Source organism: Sciurus vulgaris (genome assembly GCF_902686455.1).
Source record: "Sciurus vulgaris genome assembly, chromosome: 3".
NCBI classification, from domain to species: Eukaryota; Metazoa; Chordata; class Mammalia; order Rodentia; family Sciuridae; genus Sciurus; species Sciurus vulgaris.
In genome coordinates, this window is record NC_136463.1 from 173,887,474 (window position 1) to 173,911,936 (window position 24,463).

Below are 24,463 nucleotides of genomic sequence, written 5' to 3' on the forward strand. Positions count from 1 at the left end.
ACAAGCGAGTGAGTGGGGTAATGAGGGCCTGGTGGAGGAGCACAGGGACCTTCTCCAGAGCAGTATCAGGAGCCCGTTCCTGGCGCAAGCTTTTTAAACTCAAGGCTCGAGGAGTAGGAAGAAGCCAGACATAGGAGGACTGGGGGAAAGTCAGGCCAAGAAAAGCCTGAAGCAAGAAAGAGCTCTTCCTGCAGAGGAACGAGAGGTGTGCTAATGGGATGGGGGCAGAGGTGACAGTGTTTTCTTCTGGAAGCTTCTGGCACCACGCGCTCCTGGTGTACTTCACTCGGGACTCCTGCTCAGGCTCCCTGTACAGTCGCAGGGGCAGCCTCTGCTCACCAGGAGAGAGTTCAGTGCTACCCAACCGTCAGCTCGCCCTGAGCCCGGTTGTCACTTCACTGAGTGAGACCTGAGTTCTGTCACACGTAACATGAAAAGATCAGATGAGGCCAACACAACTCTATCTATATACCGAGTGCTATTAATGTTAATGTCTAAAAGTGAAAAAACAAAAAATCACTGAATCCCAAGAGGCATCATTCATTCATTCATGCATCAGACAAAAGTATTTGGGTGCCTGAATAGAGCCAGGAACTCTGCCGGACTCTGGACAAGGCAGAACATCCACTCAGGATGGAAATGTGGAAATGTGGTGGGGTGTAGCTCAGTGGTAGACACCTGCCTGGCAGGTGTGGTACCTGAGTTTCAAACTCTAGTACCACGAAAGGGAAAAAATAATGAAAATAAAAATACATAGTCTAAATGCAGACAGGTAAAGTTCTGTGAAGAATCATAAAGGGCCCAGGGAGAGTGGCCAGAGGCATGCTGTCATGAAGTGGCCAGGGAAGTCCTTTCCCAGTAGCAGGCTTTTGGGTACAGGGCTGGCTTGTCTTATAATTTACTTGTAACTCACATTTAAATTGCTTACAGCAAGTCTAGAATGTTTGAAATTCATCAGCAAACTTTCTGTTTGATTACTCCATTTATTCTTTTGGAAACCAGTGTCCCACGAAGTCTAAGTAGCCCAGCAAGCAAACCTTCTGAGAAGATAGCTTTAAAATAAAACATGTGAGCTGGGTGTGACAGCACAACTCTGTAATCCCAGCCACTCTGGAGGCTGAGGCAGGAGGATCCCAAGTTCAAGGCCAGTCTCAGCAACTTAGTGAGACTCACAGTTACTTAATGAGATCCTGCCTCAAAAAAAATTTTTTTTTTTTTTTAAATAAGGACTCATGATGTGGCTCAGTGGTAAAGCACCCCTGGATTCAATCCCTAGTACCAAAAATAAAATTAAATATATATATGTGTGTGTGTGTGTGTGTGTGTGTGTGTGTGTGTGTGTGTTATAACTCCAATCTGGTAAGACATAGCATCAAGCAGTAGTTTTGCAAAAATGCTTTCCTAGTCCCTGTCACACAAACCTTAGAGTGGAATGTGGAAATCGCAAAGGGAAGGGTAGGGCCTGAAGGCAGATCCTGCAGGCTCAGGTCAAGCCTTTCTCATTAAAAAGGGTCACGGGGAGGTTATAGCCCTGGCTACAGTCCTGTTTGGGAGGTGCTGCGGGTGGGATCAACAGTCCCTCCTAATAACAAGGAGTTAATCACTCACTGGCCAACTGGAAATCAATGGCGCCCTGCCCTCTCCCCTCCACTTGGCCTCAACTCCCGCAGCCTCCTTCCTTTGCCCCCTGCAGTGAGCAGGCGTCAGGCAGGGATCTGTGGGTCTCCTGTCCCTTCCTGCTCTTCAGGAGGGGAGTTCTGCAACCCCAGGGGAGGGAGCCCTTTCTTTCCTACCTACAAGAAACTCTACAATGCCAGGAGGAAGCAGAAAGAAGGGAGAGAAGGGGAGACAAGGGGATCTTTCTGCAGAAAGACACTGCAGTCAAAGTTCTGGTTTGTCAGAGATGAAGGGCCGGAGGATATTTCCATGTTTACGACACCTTTCGAATTCACTGTAGTCTTAGTTTTTAGAATCATTTAGACCAGGGCGATGGTGAGTTAGATTCCATGCCCCCACCCCGTTGGCTGAGCTCTCCGAGTTGATGCCTTTTAATTTTCTCCAAATAAGCCCTTCCATGGGGCTGACTAGACCAGAGTTCGCTGAGCGGAGATTCTGGAGAATCAGCTCGCCAGTGCCCCGCACGAGTACTTCCCACGTGAAGTTCTAGAAGTATGTCTGAACCCTTTGATTGGTGGAAAGGTGTTGCGGGCGGGCAGAAGTAAATCCCAGGTCTCGGGATGATACTGTCCGGTCAGCGGCTTCAGGATGATTTGGCAGACAGAGTTGGTAGCCACCCCGATCATGGTCATCATCTTGACAGTTATTTGAAATGAGTATGAAATTAGCTTTTCCCAGTATCGATAGCATGACATCAAACTGAGAATGGGAATATGTGTCGTGGATGGAAATGGAAGAGTCCGCTTGGCTGCGTCCCCAGATTGGCTAAGCACATACATGCTCCGGGGTGCCCTCGCCAAACACGGGCACCATCTGCTTTAAGTGAATTTTCTTCCCTGCATCCTGCGATTATGGCTCTTCTAACTTTGTTAGGCTGCATGTTGAGGTTTTAATCTTATGCATTTCCCTAGCTTTCCATTTCCTCTAGCGTCTTAACTGCTAATTCAGTTTGTTCACTGCTGCCGGCAAAGCACCTCCTCATGTCCTGGTCCTCTTCCCCCAAGGCGGTGCAGTTGTCCTAGCCTGAGGATGCAGGGCTGGTCGTATCTGCCTCTGCAGAAAAAAAAAAAAAAAACAACCACAGACCTGGGACTTTGGGGACAGTTATCTACTGTTCTTATCACCAAAAGGTTCAATGTTAAATTACTTGCCATGTAAGCAGGAAGATTCTGGCATTGGTGAAGGGAACCAAATCCAGCTAAACAGCGAGCATTGAGCTTTCTCAAATGGGAGCTCCTTTAACATTGCCCTCTCTGTCGGAAATGGCAGGTCCCTTGGGGTTACAGCAGGAATCACCTGAGTCACCATTCGACCGGATTTCTTTCTGTGTAATACAGATCATAGATCATGGAAAAGGCCAGCCACTGAGATCCCACTGACTTTAACTCAGAGCTTGGATGTGTGAGGTTGGTGTTGCTTGACTCCTCAGAGTCCAATGCCTCCAGAAATAAACTTTTTAAAAAACTTCTTTTGAGTGACCAGTTCTCAAACCTTTTCTGAATTCCATTAGCATTGTGGACCTGTAACAGACTCACTGAGGTGAACCTCCAACTCCAATAGCTCACAACAAGGAGAGGCTCTTAAACCTCAAAGCTACCTCTTTACAGAAGGCCAAAATAAAAGACTCAACTCCACATGTGTAAGGAGAGCAGTTGGTTGCCTGAAAATTTGATGTGTAGTGTTAATGACCTTTAGCCTAAAATCAGGTTCTTGGTTAGTGAAGTCAGCAATGGCTGACCCAGCTTCCCCACACTGGAGCACTTCCTGATAAGCAGGGGCAGTCTCAGTGGACTTCAAGACTAGATACCCTTAAGGTTAGATCTATTCCAAAATATACTGAGCCTGAATCTGACTTAATGATATCTGTGCTTTTTTCTTTTGAGACAGGGTTCTCCTATGTTGCTTAGGCTGGCCTCGAACTCATAATCTTCCTGTCTCAGCTCCTGAATAGCTAGGACTACAGGCATGCACCACTGTGCCTGGTATGTTCTGTCTTGACACTTCTTTGATTAGAGAGTTGTACTGCCTTTTTTAAAATATTGAATGAAGCCAGGCTTGATGGTGCATGCCCGAGTTGGGAAGTTGAATTAGGAGAATTGCAAAATTGAGACCAGCCTGGGCAATTTAGACCCTGTCTCAAAAAATCAAAATTTAAAAAGGACCAGGAATGTAGCTTGGTGGTAGAGTACTTGCCTAGCATACCCAAGGATCTGGGTTGAATCCCCACTACCTCAGGAGGAAAGAAGGAGGAAAAGGAGGAGGAGGAAGAGGAGGAGGAGAAGAAGATTAAAATATTCTATGCCTTCCTATTGTTTTGTTCCAGTACTGGGAACTGAACCCAGGGACACTCTAACCTGAGCCACATCCCCAGTTGTATTTATTTTTTATTTTGAGACAGGGTCTTGCTTAATTGCCTAGGCCATCCTCCAATGTGCAAGCCTTCTGCTGAGTTGCTGGGATGACAGGCGTGCCCCACGGCACCTGCACCTTACTTTTGAACTTGTCATTAAGTGACATATAACCAGTTTATTCCTAGGTGAAGGGAAGCTACTTACTCTGAGGGTATCCCTAGAACACGACTGTGCCCTCATCCCCTGCTATGGAGTGTTCTGCTTTGGAGACCTAAAGAAATACTGAAGCTGTTATATGGTCCTGGTGAACAGAATCTCTGTTCAGATTACATAACACATTCAGCAAAAATAACCAAAAAAATAGACCATCAAAGGAGGAGAACCAAGAACATCATTGCTAAGTACAGTGAGAGATGAACAGAGTCCAGTGAGAGTAAAAGCTATTTAATAAAATGATGATGACTCATAGATTTAATTAATATATTATGAAATATTTCAAACCTGTTAGGGCTGAAATAATATAAAAAGAGGGGAAATGACATGGCAAATTCTTGCTGTTTTGTTTTAAATGTTAAGAGCACAGATTTATTCATATCGATTCATTTACCTTCAATATTTAAGTGTACATTCAAGGGAAGATGTGAGGCCCAGCTGTGGTAGGCTTGTCCCTATTGTGAGATGACAAAGGTCCCAAGTCCATGGCATAATTGCTTTACATCAGTCTATAGGTTACCATCCTTTAGGGTCTTTTTCAGTGTAATGTGTGTGATTATAATGTCCGTGCTGGTAATGCCTCTTTGATGTGTCTCTGGGGTTTGATGTGTCTCTGGGGTTTTTATTTCCTTACCTGCACAGTGTATACAGCAAGAGAAGCTTCTAAGTCCTTCCTTCCTCATGGGTCCTGAGTGGAGCCCATACAATGAGAGTGAAAGATGCCCAGTACATTGGAGCAAGGATTCCTCCATAGCTCAGGGCCCCTCTCTTCATACTTTTGCTGTGGTAGATGGCCCAGGACTCATTCCACAAGATTCTCTTTGAAGATGAGATAGCCAGATTCATGACCATTCCAGAAATAAGTGTGATGAAGTAGTCATTAAGGGCAATACCCAACAGAGATCAAGAGAGGGATAGTGGTTGTCCCAAAGGTAGCCAGTTGGTCCTGTGTATATCCCAGGAGGCCCTCAGGGGTCCTCAACATTTACTTCATTTCTCTCTCTCTCTCTCTCTCTCTCTCTCTCTCTCTCTCTCTCTCTCTCTCTCTCTCTCTCTCTCTCTCTCTCTCTCTCTCAGTCTGTCTCTTAGTTACTGGGGATTGAATCTGGGAACACTTTAACACTGACCTACATCCCCAGTCCTTTCTATTTCTTACTTCGAGACAGGGACTGCCTAAGTTGCTGAGATTAGCCTCCATCCGCCTGCCTCAGCAGACGTATTATATCACCAAGTCACTGGGACTGTAGGCATGTGCCACGGTGCCCAGCTCACTTCGTTATCTTCTTGATATCATTATATTTGACACCATTCGTCAGATGACAAAATTAAACCTGTGACAAATCAAATCGTGACAACTTTTCCACCGCTGGGGTGGGGACTTGGAAGACCAAAGCAGTGAACTCCCTATTCAGCTCAAGGATAACCCTGTGCCCGTCTTGGCAGGGTCCAGGATTCAGAACGGTGAGCACTGGCAGTGCAGCTTGCAGAGCCGTTCACTGTGATTTCTGGGAGGCAGTGATGGCATCGACCCCAGTCTTAGATTCCTCCCCATCATCAAGTTGTCATGGCTGACTTCAACCAGGAGGGTTGAAGGTGTGTGTCGGTGATGTTGTTGGAGATCCTGAAGGAGTCGTCTGTCATTCTCCCAGTTCTCTCCCATTCCAAACGTATTGGCATCGACACAGGCAGTAGGAATGACAATCCTTTGGCTCTTTCCAGGTTGTGCTCCCCTCATTTAAGATGCTGAGCATCACAGTGGGCTCTGTGACGTGTTCAGTACCACAGCCCGCCATCCATGTTGGTGGGCTCTTGCTCCTGGAAAGGGACATTCAGATTCCTACCGATTATATTTTCTGTTGTCAGCCTTGACGGTGCCTTTGAACTTGCCATGTGCTGAATCATTTTTCAACCTGTGGTCTATTATCAAAGTCAAGGAAGGAGTCATTAAATGCTACCCACTTCGGAAGCAGCCTAGTAACTAGGTACTCTATACGATTTATACCTTTAGTGTTTGTCTTAACATTTTCAGCAGATCTGCACTTGATAAAATTAAGCATTAGAAAGAAAAGGAAAACGTGTGACTTAATTATTTTATTTTACTCACCCACCATTTCTGCTTGAGTTATTTTATCTATGTTTACAGAATGTGAACTTGTAAAAGCTAGTCTTCTGATAGTCTTCTGTGACGTAAAGGGTTGGCTCTATAATTTTTTCACTTTGGTGCCTCAGGCATGAGTAAAGTTGTATTAGTTTGAAATGACAATCAGTTCGTGCACCCTGGTACACGCCTGTAATCCCAGCAACGCAGGAGGCTGAGGTAGGAGGATCACAACTTAATGAGATTCTGCCTCAAAATAAAAAATAAAAGGACTGAGGATGTAGCTCTTAGCTCAGTGTTAAAGTGCTCCTGGGCTCAATCCCTAGTACAAAAAGTAGCCAACCAAAATAACAACAACAAAGAGATGACAATTGTGTCTCCCAGGGATACAAACCCCATTCACACAAACCCACATCGCACACACACAGCAAAAGGGCTTTGAATCTTAAAAATAAAAGTCAATCAGTAGAGTGCTTGCCTTGTAAGCACAAGGCCCTGGGTTCGATCCCCAGCACCAAAAACATAAATAAGTAAATAAATAAATAAATAAATAAATAAGTAAATAAGTAAATAAACAAATAAAAGTAAAAATAGTGCCAGAAGTATGAATGGACATTCACCATTAAAAGACAGTAACTTTGGGGGGACTGGGGAGATAGCTCAGTTGGTAGAGTGCTTGCCTTGCAAGCACAAGGCCCTGGGTTCGATCCCCAGCACCGCAAAATAAATAAATAAATAAATAAATAAATAAATAAATAAATAAATAAAATTTAAAAAGACAGTAACTTTTCACAGTAGGTGACCAAGTACTCTCTAGAATGATCCCAAATAACCATCACAAAGAACTGCTTTAAATTCATTCCCTAAGGCCAAACAGAAAGCTCCAAGTACTGTATATTCCTGGGAGGAAAAAAAACTGAACACTAGGTAAGCAGCAGCAGCAGCAACAGCAGTAAATACAGCCAGCCTGAAAATCCTCTGCAGTGACAAGTCGTCCTAAATCAACCTCGTGTCCAGCACTCCCTGTGGCCCGCAGACTCACCCCCTCGCTGCCCTGCAGGCCTGGGGTAAGTGGGAAGAGTTGGACAGGCCTGCGAAGAAATGAACACTGATACTCCCACCAACTGGCTTCTGCTGGAATCCAGATTTTCAGGCATTGTCAATAACGTTTCAGAACAAGGGACTCTGAGAACACAGAAGAGGTACATCAGGACCCATCTGTTTAAAAAAAATTTATTAATGCATAATTATTATGCAGAATATTCATTCGGTTTTGTGGCATATTCCCACAAGCAAACAATTTGATCCGTTTCATTCCCCAGTGCCTCGGCTCCTCCCTCCCCTGTCTCCTCTTCCTTTACCCTGCTGGGCTGCCTTCTCTTTTCATGAGATCCCTCTAGCTGCCACATATGAGAGAAGACACTTGACTATCTGAGTCTTGGCTTAATTTGCTTAACAGGATATTCTCCAGTTCCACCCATATTTCCACAAATGGCATAATTTTATTCTTATTCATGGCTGAATAAAACTCCATTGTTCAGAGATACCAGATTCTCTTCATCCATTCATCCGTTGACAGACCCCTAGGCTGATTCCATAACCAGGCTATAGTGAATTGTGCTGCTATAAACATGGGTTTGCGTTTATCACTGCAGCATGCCGACATTAGTTCTTTAGGATAAATACCAAAGAGTAATATAGCTGGGTCATAGGGTGGTTCCATTCCTAGTCTTTTTAAGAATCTCCATACTGATTTCCATAGTGGCCATACTAATTTACATTTTTATCAATAGTATATAAGTGTTCCTTCTTTCATGCATCCTTGCCAGCATTTATTGTTATTGGTATTCTTAATGATTGTCATTTTTACTGGAATGGGATGAAATCTCAGTGTAGTTTTGATTTGCATTTCCCTGAAGGCTGAAGATGTTGAAGGTTTTTTCATGTATTTGTTGGCCATTTGTATTTCTTCTTCTGAGTAGCGTAGGGCCCATCTTAATATCTGGTTTCTTTTTCTTACTGAGATATAATTCACCTACAATGACTGTCACCCTTTTAAAGTGTGTGATTCAGTCTAATTTTGAAGCTGGACTTTTTAATTCTAGAACACTTTCTTCACCCCCACAAGAAACCCCCTATCCATTAGTACTTGTTTCTCCTCCTCCCATGCTAGGTGACCACTCATTCACTTTCTGACCCTCTGAATTTGCCTATTGTGCACATTTCCTGTTAATGGAATTATACTTTGATATCTGACTTCTTTCACTTAGGATTCTATTGTCAAGGTTCATCCATGTTATGACATGCACAAGTACGTCATTGCTCTTTATGGTCAAATAATATTCTTTGTAAGGACAGACCACATTTTGTTAATCCATTATCCTCTAATGGCTATTAGGGTTGTTGAAATTTTTTGGCTACTAAGAAGAATGATGCTAAGAACTTCTGTGTACCAGCTCTTAGAGCACATGTTTTCTGCTCTTTTGAGTATATTATGCCCAGCAATGGAAGGGTTGGTTATCTGGTGTCTTGTTAACAAATCATCGTATTGGCAACTAGGGAAGGAGACTGAGCTTTGGCTAGATTAAGAAACAGGGTTGGGAAAACTAATAGAGAAGCTGTCATCTTCAGGTTAAATTTCATTATTTTCTAGTCTCCAAAAGGTAAAGAATGATATTACTAGTTTCTGACTTTTTAAAAATAAACCCATTGGGACTAGGGGATATAGCTCAGTTGGTAAGGTGCTTGCCTCGCATGCACAAGGCCCTGGATTCAATTCCCAGCACTGTAAAAAATAAATAAATTAATTAATTAATTAATGAATACAAAATGAACCCAGGGGTAGACTACAGATTCCAATGTTTCCCATTTTTCCACCAATAAGGCATGAGGGACATCATACACCCCCACTAGTTAACAGTGGCTCTGACTTCCCCACTGTGGTGCGGGTGTAGTCAGAAGGAAGAGCCACATCAGAGTTCATCGACACGTGTTGTGGGGGATAGCTGTAATGTGAAAGGAGGTGCCTGGCGCTCCCTCCAATCCTGCAGAGGATTTAGGGTCACTCCATGGGGATGGGAACTCTTTGGGGGAGGGAGGACAAACAGCTAGCCAGCAATCTGCAGCATACACAAAAATGAACGTGTGGCTTTGCTTTAAAAAAAAAAAAAATCCTGCGGAGGCTTTACTGTAATAATGTTCTTTCTAGGATCTTCTGTTTTCTCAAGTTTGTAGATTTCATACATACTAGTGTGAAAAGTAAAGTCCTGCTCGTTGGAGATGTGTCAGACACAGTACAGCTGTCCTTTAAGATTGTAAGAAGCAGAAAAGGCCACCACGCTGAGAGGTGTGCTATTTCTCTGCCAGCTCCCTAGGAGCCCAGCCATCCAGCACAACCCTGAGCTGGAAACTCCTCCTCCGCATGAAGATGGGCTTCCTAGTGACAGAGCTGGTTCCTAGGGAGCCCTTTGTCTGCTTGGGATCCACAGACTACCCAGAGAACCAGACTTTCCGTCCACCTATGCATTTCATTTACCCTGCAATCAGGGTAGAAGAAAGAAAATAGGTTACTGCCTTCTCACAAAGACCTACCAGGCGCCCGTGCCATCCCTTGGCACCACGCAGGGCGACCCAGTCAGTTTACTGAATGATCTATAATTACTTCCTGTGTTGCCTCCTCATGGGTTTTGCTTTTATGGCCAGGCCCTTGGGACCTGAGCCCAAAGGAGCATGATGGATGATAGAACTTAATTGGGTCCCTTTAGGTAGGAGGGCCCATCAACAATGCGGGCGAAGTCCTCTGTCGAGGGAACGCCATGCTGAGTTAATCATTATACTCTTTAACTAAGAACTAAGTGGAGAATAGTTCTCTTCTGTCACAGTAATTTTTTAAAATAGTCTAATTTTTAGAATGATTTTAAGTCACAACAAAACGAAGTGAAAAACAGAATTCCCATATACCCTCTGCTCCCCCAACCTCCCCTCCACCCACACCCCACACCACAGAGGTACGTGTGTTATGACTGAGGATCCCATGTGACATGTGGTCACCTAAAGTCCATGGTTTTCACTGTGGTTCACTCTTGGTGTTACACATCCCCTGTTTGTTTGTTTTTTAAATATACTTTCATAATGGATTTATTAAATATATTTTTCTACAAGAATATATTTTAAAAATTAATTCGCCATTGTATATTAAGGACTGATTATTGCAGAACATTTTTAAAATGTTTCCTGAGCAATGACTACATATGAGAACAATTAACAACTGCTAATATATAAAGCTAAATAATGCAGAATCTGTGAGGTGCTCAGTACCAAAGGAGGAGGAGGACTATGAATAAACAAACAAAGGAACAATCCCTGTTAGGGCCGTCCAGGGCAAGTGGTTGCACACATACGGAGACCAGGTACTGGAGAGACTGTCCAGAAGACTAGGGCGGTGTCAGTAAGCAGGCAAAATCTGAACCGGTCTGAAGTTCTGGTCAGAGAAGCATCTCCTGGGTTCTGACAAACGTGTGGTGACATGTGTCCATCATCACCACACCAGACAGAATAGCTTCATGGCCATGCCCCCTCCCTGCCCCCTGGTGACTACTAATATTTGTACGGTCTCTGTAGTTTCTCTGTAGTTTTGTACATTCCACTAAGTGTGTGGCAGAATCTAATTGTTATTTCAATTTGCAATTTCCTAGTGACATACAGTGTTGAACGTCTATAGTAAGATTTTTCATCTGTTAGGCCAAACTTTTCAATTGTATCAGACCCAGCACCTCCTTTTTTTCTAAATTTTTTTTTTTTTACAGACTGCATTTTGATTCATTGTACACAAATGGGGTACATCTTTTCGTTTCTATGGTTGCACACGGTGCAGATTCACACCACTCGTGTGATCATACATGTGCATAGTAATGATGTCTGTCTCCTCCCACCATCTTTCCTACCCGCCCCCTCTCATTTCCCTCTGCATAACTAAAGCTCCTCCATTCTTTTCTCACTCCCACTACCCACCCCCATTATATATCATATAATTTTTAATTTTTTAATATCTAAAGCATGATGATGTTCTTTTATTGAATCAATATAATTTGAAGAATTCGAGCTTACCTTTAGTGGGCATTTCAATACACACACTCTGTGAGAAAGCAATTCTTCTCCACCTGCTCTTCACAGTGGCCCCACCGGTGCACAGGGCCTGGCCCGTAGCACGGGGCTCACTGAATATGGACTGAGCAGATGAGTGGAGCAGTGGTCTCCGAAGGACATGTCCTCCTTCTGACTTTTTCAAAAGGTCCTCGCAGGGTGTGATGAAAGATCTTGAGATAAGGAGATCATCCTGGATCATCAAGAAGGGCCCAACCCAGTGACAAGCATCCTTATAGGGAAAGGCAGAGGGACAATTGAGACAGACGGGAGAAGAGGCAGCTATGTGACCACAGGGCAGAGAAGGTGTGAGGTAGCCACATGTCCAAGACGGCCGACAACCCACAGAACCTGGAAGGGGCAAAAACGAGGCGTGCAGAACCAGTGTGGCCTGCTGAGCCCTTGGTTCGGATCCTGGCGACCGCCCATCTGCTTCCCATCCCCACGGAGCCGCCTGCTCTGGACGTTCATATAAATGGAGTCAAACCACCTGTGGTCTTTTGGGTCTGGATTTCTAAACTTAGAACAGGGAAGGGGAGGATCACAAAGGAGCTCCCTGTGTATTCTAAATATATTGCGATATTCCTTTTCCTTTCTTGAAATCCATGTCAGAGGTGATGTGGCCCAGCCACACATATGATGTTTAGAAAATAATGTGTCTTAGAATAAAGTAATAAAAATCGCTTTTAAAGTAAGTAACTGGGGGCAGGTCTACCCTGGAACATTCCACAGGGTGGAAGAAACTTTGAGCCGCCTGCAGGAGTGGGGACACACAGTACCGGTGTTTGCACTGGTGACCCGACTCTCCCTAAGGGTGAACACCCCTTGATAAAGTCCTGGGTGAACCAAAGTTGAGTCTTCCCTCGGTCTGCACCAGTGGTGACGGTCGTGGAAATTCCAACCGTGTTTCAGAAAAGAAATTTGGTTTTACTCGTGAACTGAGTTAGACTCTCACTCCGGAGGACTGACGGCAGGTGGGGCTTCCGACACGCAAGAGTCACACCGAAGCCAGTTTTCACAGCGCAGCACTGTCCGGTCACCACAAGGCAGGTAGCATCGCCTGCCCCCTCCCCTCTGGATGCCAGCCTGGCCTCCCGCCCCCGAGCCCAGGAGCTGGCCCGTCCTTGTGGAGGACTGGTGTCTCAGCTCTTCTCAACCTGAAAGGCACGTCCACACCCCTGACCTGACCACTCCTGGGGACACAGGTTGCCCTTTTCTCTCTTATTTATGTAACTTTTCCTAGTTGTCCTTTTCCTTGTGCTTATAAAGCTGTTCAACAATCTTCCACCTTCAAACCAAAAGGAAAACGCTTTTCAAATCTCTTTCTTACTGACCTGTGTTACACTTGGATTTTGCAATATTTTCTTAACTGACTCCCTTCCAACTCTCGCATTGGCATTAGAGGGATCTATTAGACACCCAGGGCAGAGAAGTCCAGGACTCTGCCAGAGTGTCCTTTCCACAATATGGTGCCCATCACTGGGCTCCATTCAGATACAGGGTCCTCACATTTTAGGAAAACTTTGAACCACATTTTTGAGATATGATTGAGACATAATGAATTGCACATACTTAACAGTTTCAGCAAGGTATAATTCATATACTGTATAATTCAACCACTTAAGCATATGATTCTGTCATCCTCAGTGTATTTGCTCCTATTTAAAATGTCCAATTTGGCACACTTTGATCTGTGTGTCTACTCTGAGATCATTTTCATAATCAAGATATGTCACCCCCAAAGTCTCCTCATGCTGGTTTTTAATTTCTTCTCCTCTCCATAGCAACAGTTATTCTGATTCCTGTTACTAGAAAGTAGTTTGCATTTTCAAGATTTTTATAGAAATGGAATTATTTAGTCTGTACTGTTTTGTTTTTTGGTTTTAGTCTGGCTTCTTCCTTCATGATTATTTTGAAAATTCATTATGTTGTAAACACACGTCAATAGCTCCTTATTTTCTTGTTGCTGAGTAGCATTCAATAGTACAATTATACCATAATTGACCTACTCATCGGCTGATGGAAATCAGGTTGTTTCTAGTTTTGGGACTATTACAGAAAAACTGCCAGGAAGATTCAAGTGCAAGTCTATGTGGTGCGTGTTTTCATTTCTCGAGGGTAAATATCGAGGAAGAGCATTCCTGGATCATATGTTGAGTGTGTGCTTAACTTTTTAACCGTTCCCCAGCGTGGATGTGCCATTCCGCATTTCCTCCAGTGGCCCAGGAGAGTTCCAGTGCGCCCATCCTCAGCGCCTGCCGATGCGGCCAGTCTTGCTCAGTTCAGCCATTCCACTAGACGGGTGACGATGTCCTCCCATGGTCCACCTCTGTCATTCTAATCTAGTAGTTCCCTCTATGCACCCCCACCACCACTTCTCTTGTGCTGCTCTTGCAATCCAGATGCCTCCCTATCTGTCCTTCATCTTAGTTAAACAACCTTCCCTGAACACTCAGCCCCAGGACCACTGGCCCTCCTGGTTGATCCAAAATCTCTCTTAGTATACACATTCTGTGTTATCTTTGTGTTATTATAACAAAGAACTCCAAAATAGTCAACTTAAAAAGACAAAAGGTTTATTTTGGCTTGTGCTTCTGGAGGTTTCAATCTGTGGTCAGTTGGCTCTATTTCTTTTGGGCCAGTGGTGAGGTAGTAAATTATGGTGAGTGTCCATGGTGGAGGAAGCTGCTTACCTCATGGTGGATAGGAAATAGAAAGACGGGTCCCAGTATCCCTTTGTAGGGTATGCCCCAATGACCTAATTTCCTCACACCAGGCCCCACCTCATAAAGGTTCCATCACTTCCCAGTAATGCCACAGGTTGAGGACCAAGCCTTCAAGACGTGGGCCTTTGTATACCAGATGCAAAGTATAACATGTACCCATAAAATTCTGTGGATATGTGGGGGGTGGGAGTGGAAATTGAACTTTCAAAGCTTTTTTGCATTTTGATGAAATACTCTGTGTGGCTGTTTTCCCTACCCAAGGACGAGAATGTAACACAGGGTTTGACACATCAAAGTTTTGCTGTCATGAATGGCAATGGCAGAGACAGACTGAACATCTCAGGAGTGGTGTTATTTCCCTGAGACTTGAAAAATATAGCTCCCTTCTTCAAAGAGAGCTGGCCATGCAGGGTGGTACACACCTGTAATCCCAGCCACTCTGGAGGCTGAGGCAGGAGGATTGTAAGGTTGAGGTCAGCCTGGGCAATTTAATGAGACCCTGTCTCAAAACAAAAAATAATTTTTAAAAAGGGGGCTGAAGATTTAGTTCAGGTGCTAGAGCACCCCCAGGTTCCATCCCCAATAGTGCTAAATAAACAAATAAATTAAATGAAGAGAGCTGTTGTTACAGTCATTGTTATTTGAAATTTACTAATCAGAAACAATATGTAAGTCATAGCAATGTTTGGAAATACTATTGTCATAATTTTTTAAAACATCCTTCGAACACAGAAAGTAAAATATAAATGAAGTCAAAGGAACTCATGAACATTAAAGAAATTAAAGTTGGTCTGAATAGGGTAACCCAGTCAGTCTTCCCTTTTGGTTTTAAGGTTTCCTGTCTCTAAAGGTTTTCAGTATTTTTGAGTGAGTGGAATTAGTCACTATGCCTATGATCCTCTGTTTATACTGGTCATGAGGAAGGGGAAGAGTTGAGAAGTACATTTCAAGCAGCTTCTGAGAACTTCTTGGACGTCAGAAATACGTGCCCGATTTTCCACACCCCAGATGACAGTCAGTTACAGGTTCCTAGGAGGGAGCTACAAACACAGAGTGAGCTGCTCTCCAGGAGAGCCCTGCCTGGTAATGAGGGACAGTAAAGGGGTTAAGTTTCAAAGTCGATTGGAAATCACAGCTAGGCATGCAAAGTAATTGTGTTTGTGGCTGGAGAGCCGCCCACCTGGCCTGCAGTGCACAGGCAGTGGCTCGGGTTTTGTAACCCGGGTCCAAGAGGCAGGAGCAGGGACACACATGCAGCGCCCCCTAGGGGGATCCTGTACCGCGGGAGTCAGGCTCGGAATTAAGTGACCACCGAGGAATTCAGAGGGCACCCGCGTGGGAAGTCCTAGCGCCAAGTCCAAGATATTTCGAAATGGTCCTTCATAGTGGTTCTCCATCCATCGCCAGCTAAATCACGTCTTCGTGAGATCAGTACGGTCACGGTGAGACCAGAAGGTTTACGATTAAAGCCACAATAGTGACCTAGGCCCGAGCATCAGGCAGAGCGCTGCTCACCTTCTGTGCACACGAATCCCCTGGGAGCGCAGGAAGATGGGGAATCCAGTTCGGTGGTCTGAAGATGGCCCCCGGGGTCTGCATTTAGGACAGCCCCTGGGGTAGGGGTGCCCTCAGCCCATGCACAGAATTGCAAAGGTAGATCCAAAACCGTGCTGCTTCTCTTCTCTCTCTGTCGGGAAATTGTCCTGAAAGTTCTTGGACTAAATAAATGCGTCTGTTGTTAATAGTCTGGTTCATTTTTGAGAGTGTGAACATCAAATACCGATTTCTATCTTCTGCTCACTTTATTTATTTATTATTTTTCCAGTATGGGGGATTGAACCCAGGGGCGCTCTATCACTGAGCTATAAGTCCAGACCTTTTTATTATTTTTTTTAAATTTCGACATATGGTCTCTCTAAGTTGCTCAGGTTGGCCTCAAATTTGCAATCCTTCTGCCTCCAGCTCCCATTTGCCCCGATGTCCAGCTATCTTCCACTTAAAAAAAAGAGGAGGAAGGCAGATTTCTTCATCAATGGGCTCATGAAAAAATTATTTGAACAAACTCCAGATTGACTTGTCTTTACTCTAGGTCTGAATTCCCATGCCATTTATTTTACTAGTGCTTCTGATTTCTGAATGAAGTTAAATCCAGTATGTCAGCTACATTCATTGGGAGAAACAGTGGTGTTCAAAAAATGTTTAACTTGATGTTGTATAAGACCTATCACTTTTATTACTAACCCTTGAAAACATGGTGCCTGATTTGAGCATTAGACTGTCTTTAACCCAGGACCCCCCTGGGGTTGGAGAGTACCATCATGTGGTAGTTTAAGCACACTTTGAAACCAGATTTCTGGATTCTGATTCCAGTTTCTTCACAGAATTTTGCCTGTGAATGAACATGGTTTATTCGTTTGTTATATAGGACTGCATTCTACAGGTATTATTGGAATAAATGAGTTAACTAGGTTTAAATTCTTAAAACAGTGATAGACCTATATCCAAGCTATGGAAGTATTTGTTAGATATGTGATTAAAAAAAATAATCTTTGCATTAAAGCCCTGTTTTGTTTGCTCTGGTTCTGTGGAATCCAGAAGGCCTATCTCTTTTTAGCAACTAAAATGTTATCCTACAAGACTTTCCCAATAAGACTGGTCAGAGAGAACCGGGACTTCAGCCAATCGACTGGGAACCCCCAAATAAAACTACACCTTTAAGAAATGCATTTATTTTCTATATTTGATTGGACTTACCTCCTTTGGTTTTACAGTTGGTGATGTATGTTGGTCAGGTGACGAAGGATATCTTGAAGTGGCCCCGTCCCTCCTCCCCTCCAGTTGTGAAACTGGAGAAGAGAGTGATCGCCGAATTCGGAATGCCATCCACCCACGCCATGGCGGCCACCGCCATCTCCTTCACGCTCCTTATCTCTACCATGGACAGATACCAGGTAAGGTGACCTGACTCTCCTTCCCGCCCGCTACGCCAGTCCAGTGACATCCATAGAGTGAGCAAACAGAGCTGTACTTCAGAATTTTTTCCTAAAGTTGCTTTGAAGAGCTTTAAGGTTTACGGGGTAAAGACTAATGGGATGTGAAACCTATTGAGCTATTGATGACAGTTTCCTCATAAATGAATTTAGCACCTATGTCAGGTTGTGCCTGAGAGTGCAAGTGGGCCCCTTAATAACCTCACCAGGACAACTGGCATCACATGGGCCATCCAGGCCACTGGCTGGTGTGCTTGTCTTCTCCCAGGAATGGTTTCCCACTTGCCTGCCTGGGCAGACTGCAATCAGGGCTCTCATTCACCCCAGACACAAAGAGTTTATGATCCTTGTAAACGATCCTCCAGGGCAGAGATGATTCCACCAAATCTCCCTGCCAGACTCCCCAGGGCCTGGGGCTGAAAAGATGCAGCGCTCAAATTTCCCTCTGAAGAGACTTCTGCCTCTGCGTAGGCCTCAGCCATGAGAAGGCTAACTTCAGAGCTGTCTAAATGACGGAGATTGATAAATCTTGAAAATAGCAGGATTTCACTTAATATCTGTTTAGATCCCAATTAGAGTAAGACCTTTTAGCAGTTATATGAAAATTCTAATGAAGGATTTTTTTTTTTTGTCTTCTGCTTGAGATATATTGCTTTAATTTTGTGTTTAATGAATTTTACCTTTTAACTGTCGGAAATTTTAGATTTCATTAAATCGAGAAGTCTTATAGGTAAGTGGCAGTATTGCTTCACCCTGCCCACTTGCCTCTGAGAATCAGGAATATTCCATACTGGGGGTTATGCAGAAACGGGAGTGAGCAGGACCCCCCTGACCCTGCAGCCTTCTACCAGGCGGCCTGGATTTAGAACTTTGTTTCTAAAGGGGTAAGGGATAGTCATGTGTCTATCCAGCTAGATACAATCATTTCTCATAACTTACTCCAGGGTCATGCCAGGATCGAAGGATGTCCGAGCTCCCCAGTACTATCTGAATTAACTCAGTGCAAACTTCTGATCTGTGTTGTACCCAATGTCAGCTGCCCCAGGAGGATGTGGTGGACCCAGCCCCATCTCCCTGGGGCTGCTCTCAGAATCCAGAGAGGTCTGTGAACATACTAATGTGACTTAGGGAAAAAAGCAGCCAGGAGAGGCTGGCTACAGGGACAGAACAATGACAAAATGGCACCAACTGCTTAAACACTCATTTTAAAGCCACCTAGTCCTTCTGAAAAGTTCTTTTCAGTTCACATCATGTACTGGTTTTCATAAGGCCTGAAACCCCTGTATTGTGAATTTCCTTTCTATTTAATTTTTAATGATGAGTATATTATAAAGGTCTGTGTGTCTCTCATGTGACCCATTGTTAGCCAGATCCCTCTGGCTGCTATGACTGCCCACCCACACATGCTGAGGTTTAGCAGGATCTGGGCTACTGCCTTGATATCTGGACATCTGTTCTCAGCTTGGGTTCCAGGGTCTCTTCAGAAGGAAAGGTTGCCCTTCAGACTGTATATGACACTGTTTGCCTTGCTTCATGGTCAAATTGTGTATTTCTCAAGTTTTAACTTCAGAGTAGTTAGAAATAAAAGTTATTCATCCAGGGGCTGTAATCCCAGCAACTAAGGAGGCCAGGACAGGAGGATCATGCAAGTCTCAGCAAATTAGCAAGGCTCTAAGCAACTTAAGAGAGACGCTGTCTCAAAATAAAAAATAAAAAGGGCTGGGGATGTGGTTCAGTGGTAAAGTGCCTCTGGGTTCAATCCCTAGTACCATAAATAAATGAAAAAATAAATGTTATTCACTCCAGTTAAAATGCCAGCACAAAAGTTGTGGCCATGATTCTTAAAGCCAAGTTCTACTCTATATTATTCATATGCTTGTATGTTGAGAAACATCCTTCTCTCCCTTCTGTTTCCCTGCTTTTAAAATGTTTGCAGGGAAAGATTGGATTGCTGCTCTAGGCAATATATGATTCAGACTAGCAGTTGCCGATCATGAATCCTATTGCCACCTACAACGTCAAATCACACACATCTGAGTATGATCTAATTTCCTTGTTTTCTGCTCCACCCTCCCACAGTATCCTTTTGCTTTGGGACTGACGATGGCCGTGGTGTTCTCCGGCTTGGTGTGTCTCAGCAGGCTCTATACGGGGATGCACACGGTCCTGGTAAGGCTTCTGATGGTTTTAGTGTGTTATTGTGTTCCTGATACTACATAGGTATACAAGCATTTGCTGTGTAATTATATTTCTCATGCAGTCAATGCCTTAGTAATTATGTTAGGGTGCATCCCTAATAATAGTAATGACATATTTAGATAACATCAGTGAGGCAGAGGTGGACTAGATCCTCAAGACTTTGAAGACAGGCTCGGATGGCCAGGGGGACCTTGGTCATTTTTACATATTGGTTTACTGCTGATACAGCTAGCCATGCAGGACAATCACCCAGAGTTGAGGATGGGAGGGAGCCAAGCAGTTCCCACTTAAGTCCTCTTGAGATGGCCTGAAATACAGGAGTCTCTGCTGCTCTTTGCAGGGCGAGCCGCCACCAGGCAGAGGAGCCTAGAACCAATGCCTCATATCTTTCCATGCTGTTTTAGGCTGGGAAGGCGGGGTGGAGCAGGGAGACACACATCTGCATTGAAAAGGTCACCCACCCTTTCTCTCCATTAGGAGTTTTTCCAGGGCGGTTGCACAGTTAAAATTACTCAAGAATTCAAACGTTGAGTGCATCCGCCAGCTGCCTGGAAGTTCCAGAGCATCAAGCTGGTCGTGGTTTATCTCAGGGGCACTGTTTGTCATCCTCGGTTCAGGAGCGTCTCCTGTAAAAGAAATGGGCCCCGGCTTGTCGCGTGTGTCTCAACGAGAAGCTTCAAGATGACATGAGCAAAAGATCTGGGAGGGGAAGGCCACCTGCCCACTTCCCGGCTTCTCTCCCCCGTGCCAGGTGTGGGTCATCACAGGAAACCCAGAAGGCGGGGTCAGCATGGGAAACTGCAGAGGGAGGAGGTGATGGCAGTGGAGTCAGGGCCAGGCCTGCAGCAAGGCACGTGAGGAAGGAAGGCTAACGGGTGCCAACAACTCAGTAATCAATATTAAAATGATTTTAATACAGTATTTTTTAAAAATCAAATTGAATACCCAAAACATGCATGAGCAACATATTCAAACTAGGAGTAAAGACAAGATCTGCAAGATCTGACCTACATTCTCACATTCTAGCTTCCCTGGCCTCCCCTAAGCCCCTTTCCCTGGTCTCCCTTCATCCTGCCTCCCACTAGTTTGCCACTTGGGTCAAAGGGGAGCTCAGCTCCTGGAAATGCAGGGAGCCACCAAAGGCAAGTCTTATTCTCCTCACCGAGGCACCCCCTTGCAGTCCCCATCCCGCTGCATATGGGGAGGAGGGGACAGGGCTCTCTTAATTTGTTACACTACTGCTCTGCATTACATAGAGGCTCCTTCCAAACCCGTTGGTGGGCTTCCTTATGGAATCAAGTAAGACTCTCCAGGTGATTGGCGTTTATCTAGGTCTGCTTTTCAATTTCCATAGGTTTCCATAAAACGTGATCTTGGACACTGGGTTTAAAATGAAAACCAAAGTCAACACACGAGTGTGGAGTCACAGAGGGCAAAGCCCACCTCAGTAAAAACGCAGCTTCGTTGTTCTGCTTTTCTTCTTAGAGTGGGTGGTGGAGATGGAGAAGCAGAGGTTTGAGGGACGACAGATTCCCAGGAATGGACATAGCCACTCTCTTTGGGGAATCTTTCCCAGGGGACCCTGCACAAGGGGCTGTGGCACCCCACCCCTGTCCTGTTCCACTGTCAAAGCCCAGAGCTTCTTTCACATGCATAATTTTGTTTCATAAAGATCTTGGATCCCAACTGAGTCTTGGGCCAGAAGTCAGGCTATAGGACCAGAGTGTGGCTCGTGTAAGAGTGGGACGTGGTGCCAAGTAGAGGAGGAGTGTTTGATTTTAAGAGTGGGAAGAGGAGAGCTGTAGACTGGCAGAACTTCATAACCTCCTGCGGGTGCCAGAGGAGGTTGGGGCTAGATCCAGGAGATGCTGAGGTCAACCCCATCCTCCTGGGTCGCCAAGTCTGTGGGTGGAGGCAGATGTGTGAGCTGCTGCTAACTTGACGTGAGCACAGAACAGCTGGATTGTGTTAGCTAAGGTAACACGTGTGCCTCTTCCCTGGGCTCCTGATATGTTTCCAGGGACTGCCATGTATAATGCCCTCCACCCTTGCTGCCTATTCAGATCCCACGGAAAGCTCTTCAAAATACCTCTGGCGACATTTGATTGTCCTTTCCCTGGTTTGGTGACTCGTTGGCTCTGGCGCTGTTTGTAAACCCCCATTCGCAGACGCATTATTTACAATAGCCCCAAAGGGGAAAGAACCCAAGTGTCCAGCAACAGGTGAATCGATAAACAAAATGTGGCACCTACGTCCAGTGGGATATTATTCGATCTTATAAAGGAGGGAAATTCCGACATGTGCTACAACATGGATAAACCTTGGAAATATCTTCTATTAAGTGAAATCAACCAGTCGCAAAGGACAAATGTGATCTGGTTCTGCTGATACGAGGAACCTCGAGTAGTCACATTCAGAGAGAGAAGGCAGACGGGTGGGTGCCAGGGACTGAGTGGGAGGGAACGGGAGTTACCATTTAACAGACAGAGAGTCTGATCTGCCAGATGAGAAGCGCTCAGGAGACGGATGGTGGTGAGGTTTGCACAGCAATATGGATGCACTTAATACCCTCCACTGTATACTTTGAAATGGTTAAGGTGGTTTTATGTTGTGTGTATTTTACTACAAATAAAATGCGTTTTTTTATTTAGAGTAAAATACATCTTCCTCATTTAAAACTTAAGCTCAGGAGGTAGGTCCTGAACTGTGGTGCTTTTGCACTTCTCCCTGGTTGATCTTGTGCAGTAAGGATTGACGGCCATCAACTGGACTCATGACCAGACTCCTGCAGCACCAGGCATACGCGTGCACCCGAGCAAAACTGGGCCAGAAGGTGGAGCCAGCTGTGTGGCACACACAGTGTCTACATCAAGAGCTCTGCTGACCGCTGATCACGCCCAGCTAAGATGCTCACAGCACCGGAGTATCATGAAGTGGTTGCCTGCTCTGTGTACGTGGTCCTCTGTGCATTGGCTCGAAGAGCAATTTGTTGACAAAAACAGTTTGCGTATCTCACCCAGTATGATCACTGTCAACCTCAAGGCTTTGCGGGGGGCTCCCACTGAACTCCTGGGCAGGCCTCACGAAGCACACAGAGGTGTCAAACCTGCACAGCAGTGTCGCCATCCAGCCAGCTCGGCCCCACCTAAGGGGAGGGCATCCCTGTCGACCCAGGTGCCTGTGCCAGAAAGATGGGCAACATGGGTGCAGTGACACACGCCTGTAATCCCAGGGACTCGGGAGGCTGAGGCAGGGTCATCACGTTTGAGGCCAACCTCAGCAACTTAGCAAGGCCCGAAGCAATGTAGTGAGACCCTGCTTCAAAACAAGAAATTTAAAGAGCTGGGGATGTGGCTCAGTGGTGAAGAGTCCCTGGGTTCAGTCCCCAGTACCAAAACAAAACAAAACAAAAAATAATAACAACACACACAAAAAAAGAAGAAGAAGAAGAAGAAACGGGGAAAAAGAAAAAGAAAGAACCATGGACAAGACCCCAGCCCCTCCCTTCCCACACCTCTGCAGCCAGCCCCTCACCAAGCTGTCAACTCCCACTCCCAAATATGCCTCCAAGCTTTTCTCACACCACAGCCAGATATTGCTTCCAAACCTGACTGTGCTATTTCATGGTGGAGCAGGAGCGTCTCTGTCTGTCTCCTGCTGGCCGGTGTGATGACACAGCTCAGTATGACTGGCAGCCATTTGGGTCCCTTAGGGAAATCGGCCTTTGAAAGACTGCAGCCCTGTTATGGCAAAACATGGAGTTTAAGGCACCAGCCGCGATGACATCCCCCAGCTGCTGGCTGGGCAGCCCACCTCTGGGCTCACCGTGCCAGGTCCAACGGTGTTTCCGGATTGCCTGGGTCAGTTTACAGTGCCGTCCCACATTCCCCCCAGGGAAAAGCATTAAAGGGATGCTCTGATTTGCAGAATCCATTGTTTGGCGTGTAGCTTCACATTCTCTCGGTTAGCTCACGGAGTTCAAGACAGTGAGGTCAAACTACGCCTCCCCAGGGAGGAGAAGCAGGTGGCTCTGAGGACTGTCCTTGTCTTCCCTGTGAGGGCCACCGGTCACATGTCCTGGCTCCCGACTCCTCTCTCTAAGGTATGGAGGTGGGGCTTGGGATGTACCTGTCACTTCCCTTTGGAACAGTTAGCCTTGTCAGGCCCACAGGGTCACAGAGCAGAACAGGGACTGCGGGAACCACCTTGTGGGGTGCCAAGGCAGTGAGTGTCCTGAGAACAGGGAGCGCAGAGAGCACCTTCACTGCACACACATCCCCAGGTGATCCCCATCTGCGTGAATCAGGGCCGTCTGAATGCAAATAGCAGATACCAACTCAAACCATTTTCAGCTTAAAAGAAAACGTCCTGGTCTTTCTAACCATGGTATAAAAAGGTCAGAGGTTCAGGCAGCCGCTAGCAGCTTGGCCTCAGGGTCCCACTGGGCCCACCACTCCCTCCTCCCCAAAGCTTGTCTCTGCATCTCCCCATGTGGTCCAGGCTCCGGGCCTCTTCTCCCTGAGGCTAGACCCAGGGAGCTCCGGGCTTAAATTCTGTTTGTCTTCTGAAAGGACTCCAGCCACGGGAGCTCTAGGAAGCTCTCTAATGGCATAAGGAAGGACTCTGTTGCTGCACAATGGCTGACCAAGGGCTGTGATTAGGCCACCGGGTCAGGAGCCAACACATGGGGTCCAGGGCTGTGACTGGCAGCCAGGGTTAGGGCTGGGTTGGCATTCAGGATGGGCAGTTCCACAAAATAAAGTGCCTCCAGTTACCAGAAGAAGAGGGCAGGCAAAGCCCCAGGGGCTGTGGCTCAGTGGTAGAGCACTTGCCTAGCCTGTGTGAGGCACTGGGTTCGATTCTCAGCACCGCATATACATAAGTAAAGAAAAAAAAAATAAAGGTCTGTTGACCGCTAAAAAATATTAAAAAAAAAAAAAAAAGCCCCAGGGATGTACTTTCTGCATCATCCACAGCCTGGCATTTTTCCTACTCTTAAAAGGCTGGAAAATTGGGTGTGATATTGTGTTTGTTTGTTTGTGGGAGAAGGAGGATGAAGAGAAGGTC

At 45.5% G+C, this 24,463-nt stretch overlaps 1 protein-coding gene across 1 annotated transcript in view; it reads left to right on the forward strand.

The window, feature by feature from the left end:
• The window catches only part of SGPP2 (sphingosine-1-phosphate phosphatase 2), a 108,221-nt gene that overhangs the window by 61,966 nt on the left and 21,792 nt on the right, over positions 1-24,463 (forward strand). Inside the window, 2 exon segments of the mRNA XM_079135142.1 lie at positions 16,979-17,158; positions 19,277-19,366. Of these exon segments, the coding sequence (XP_078991268.1) occupies positions 16,979-17,158; positions 19,277-19,366 (270 nt within the window).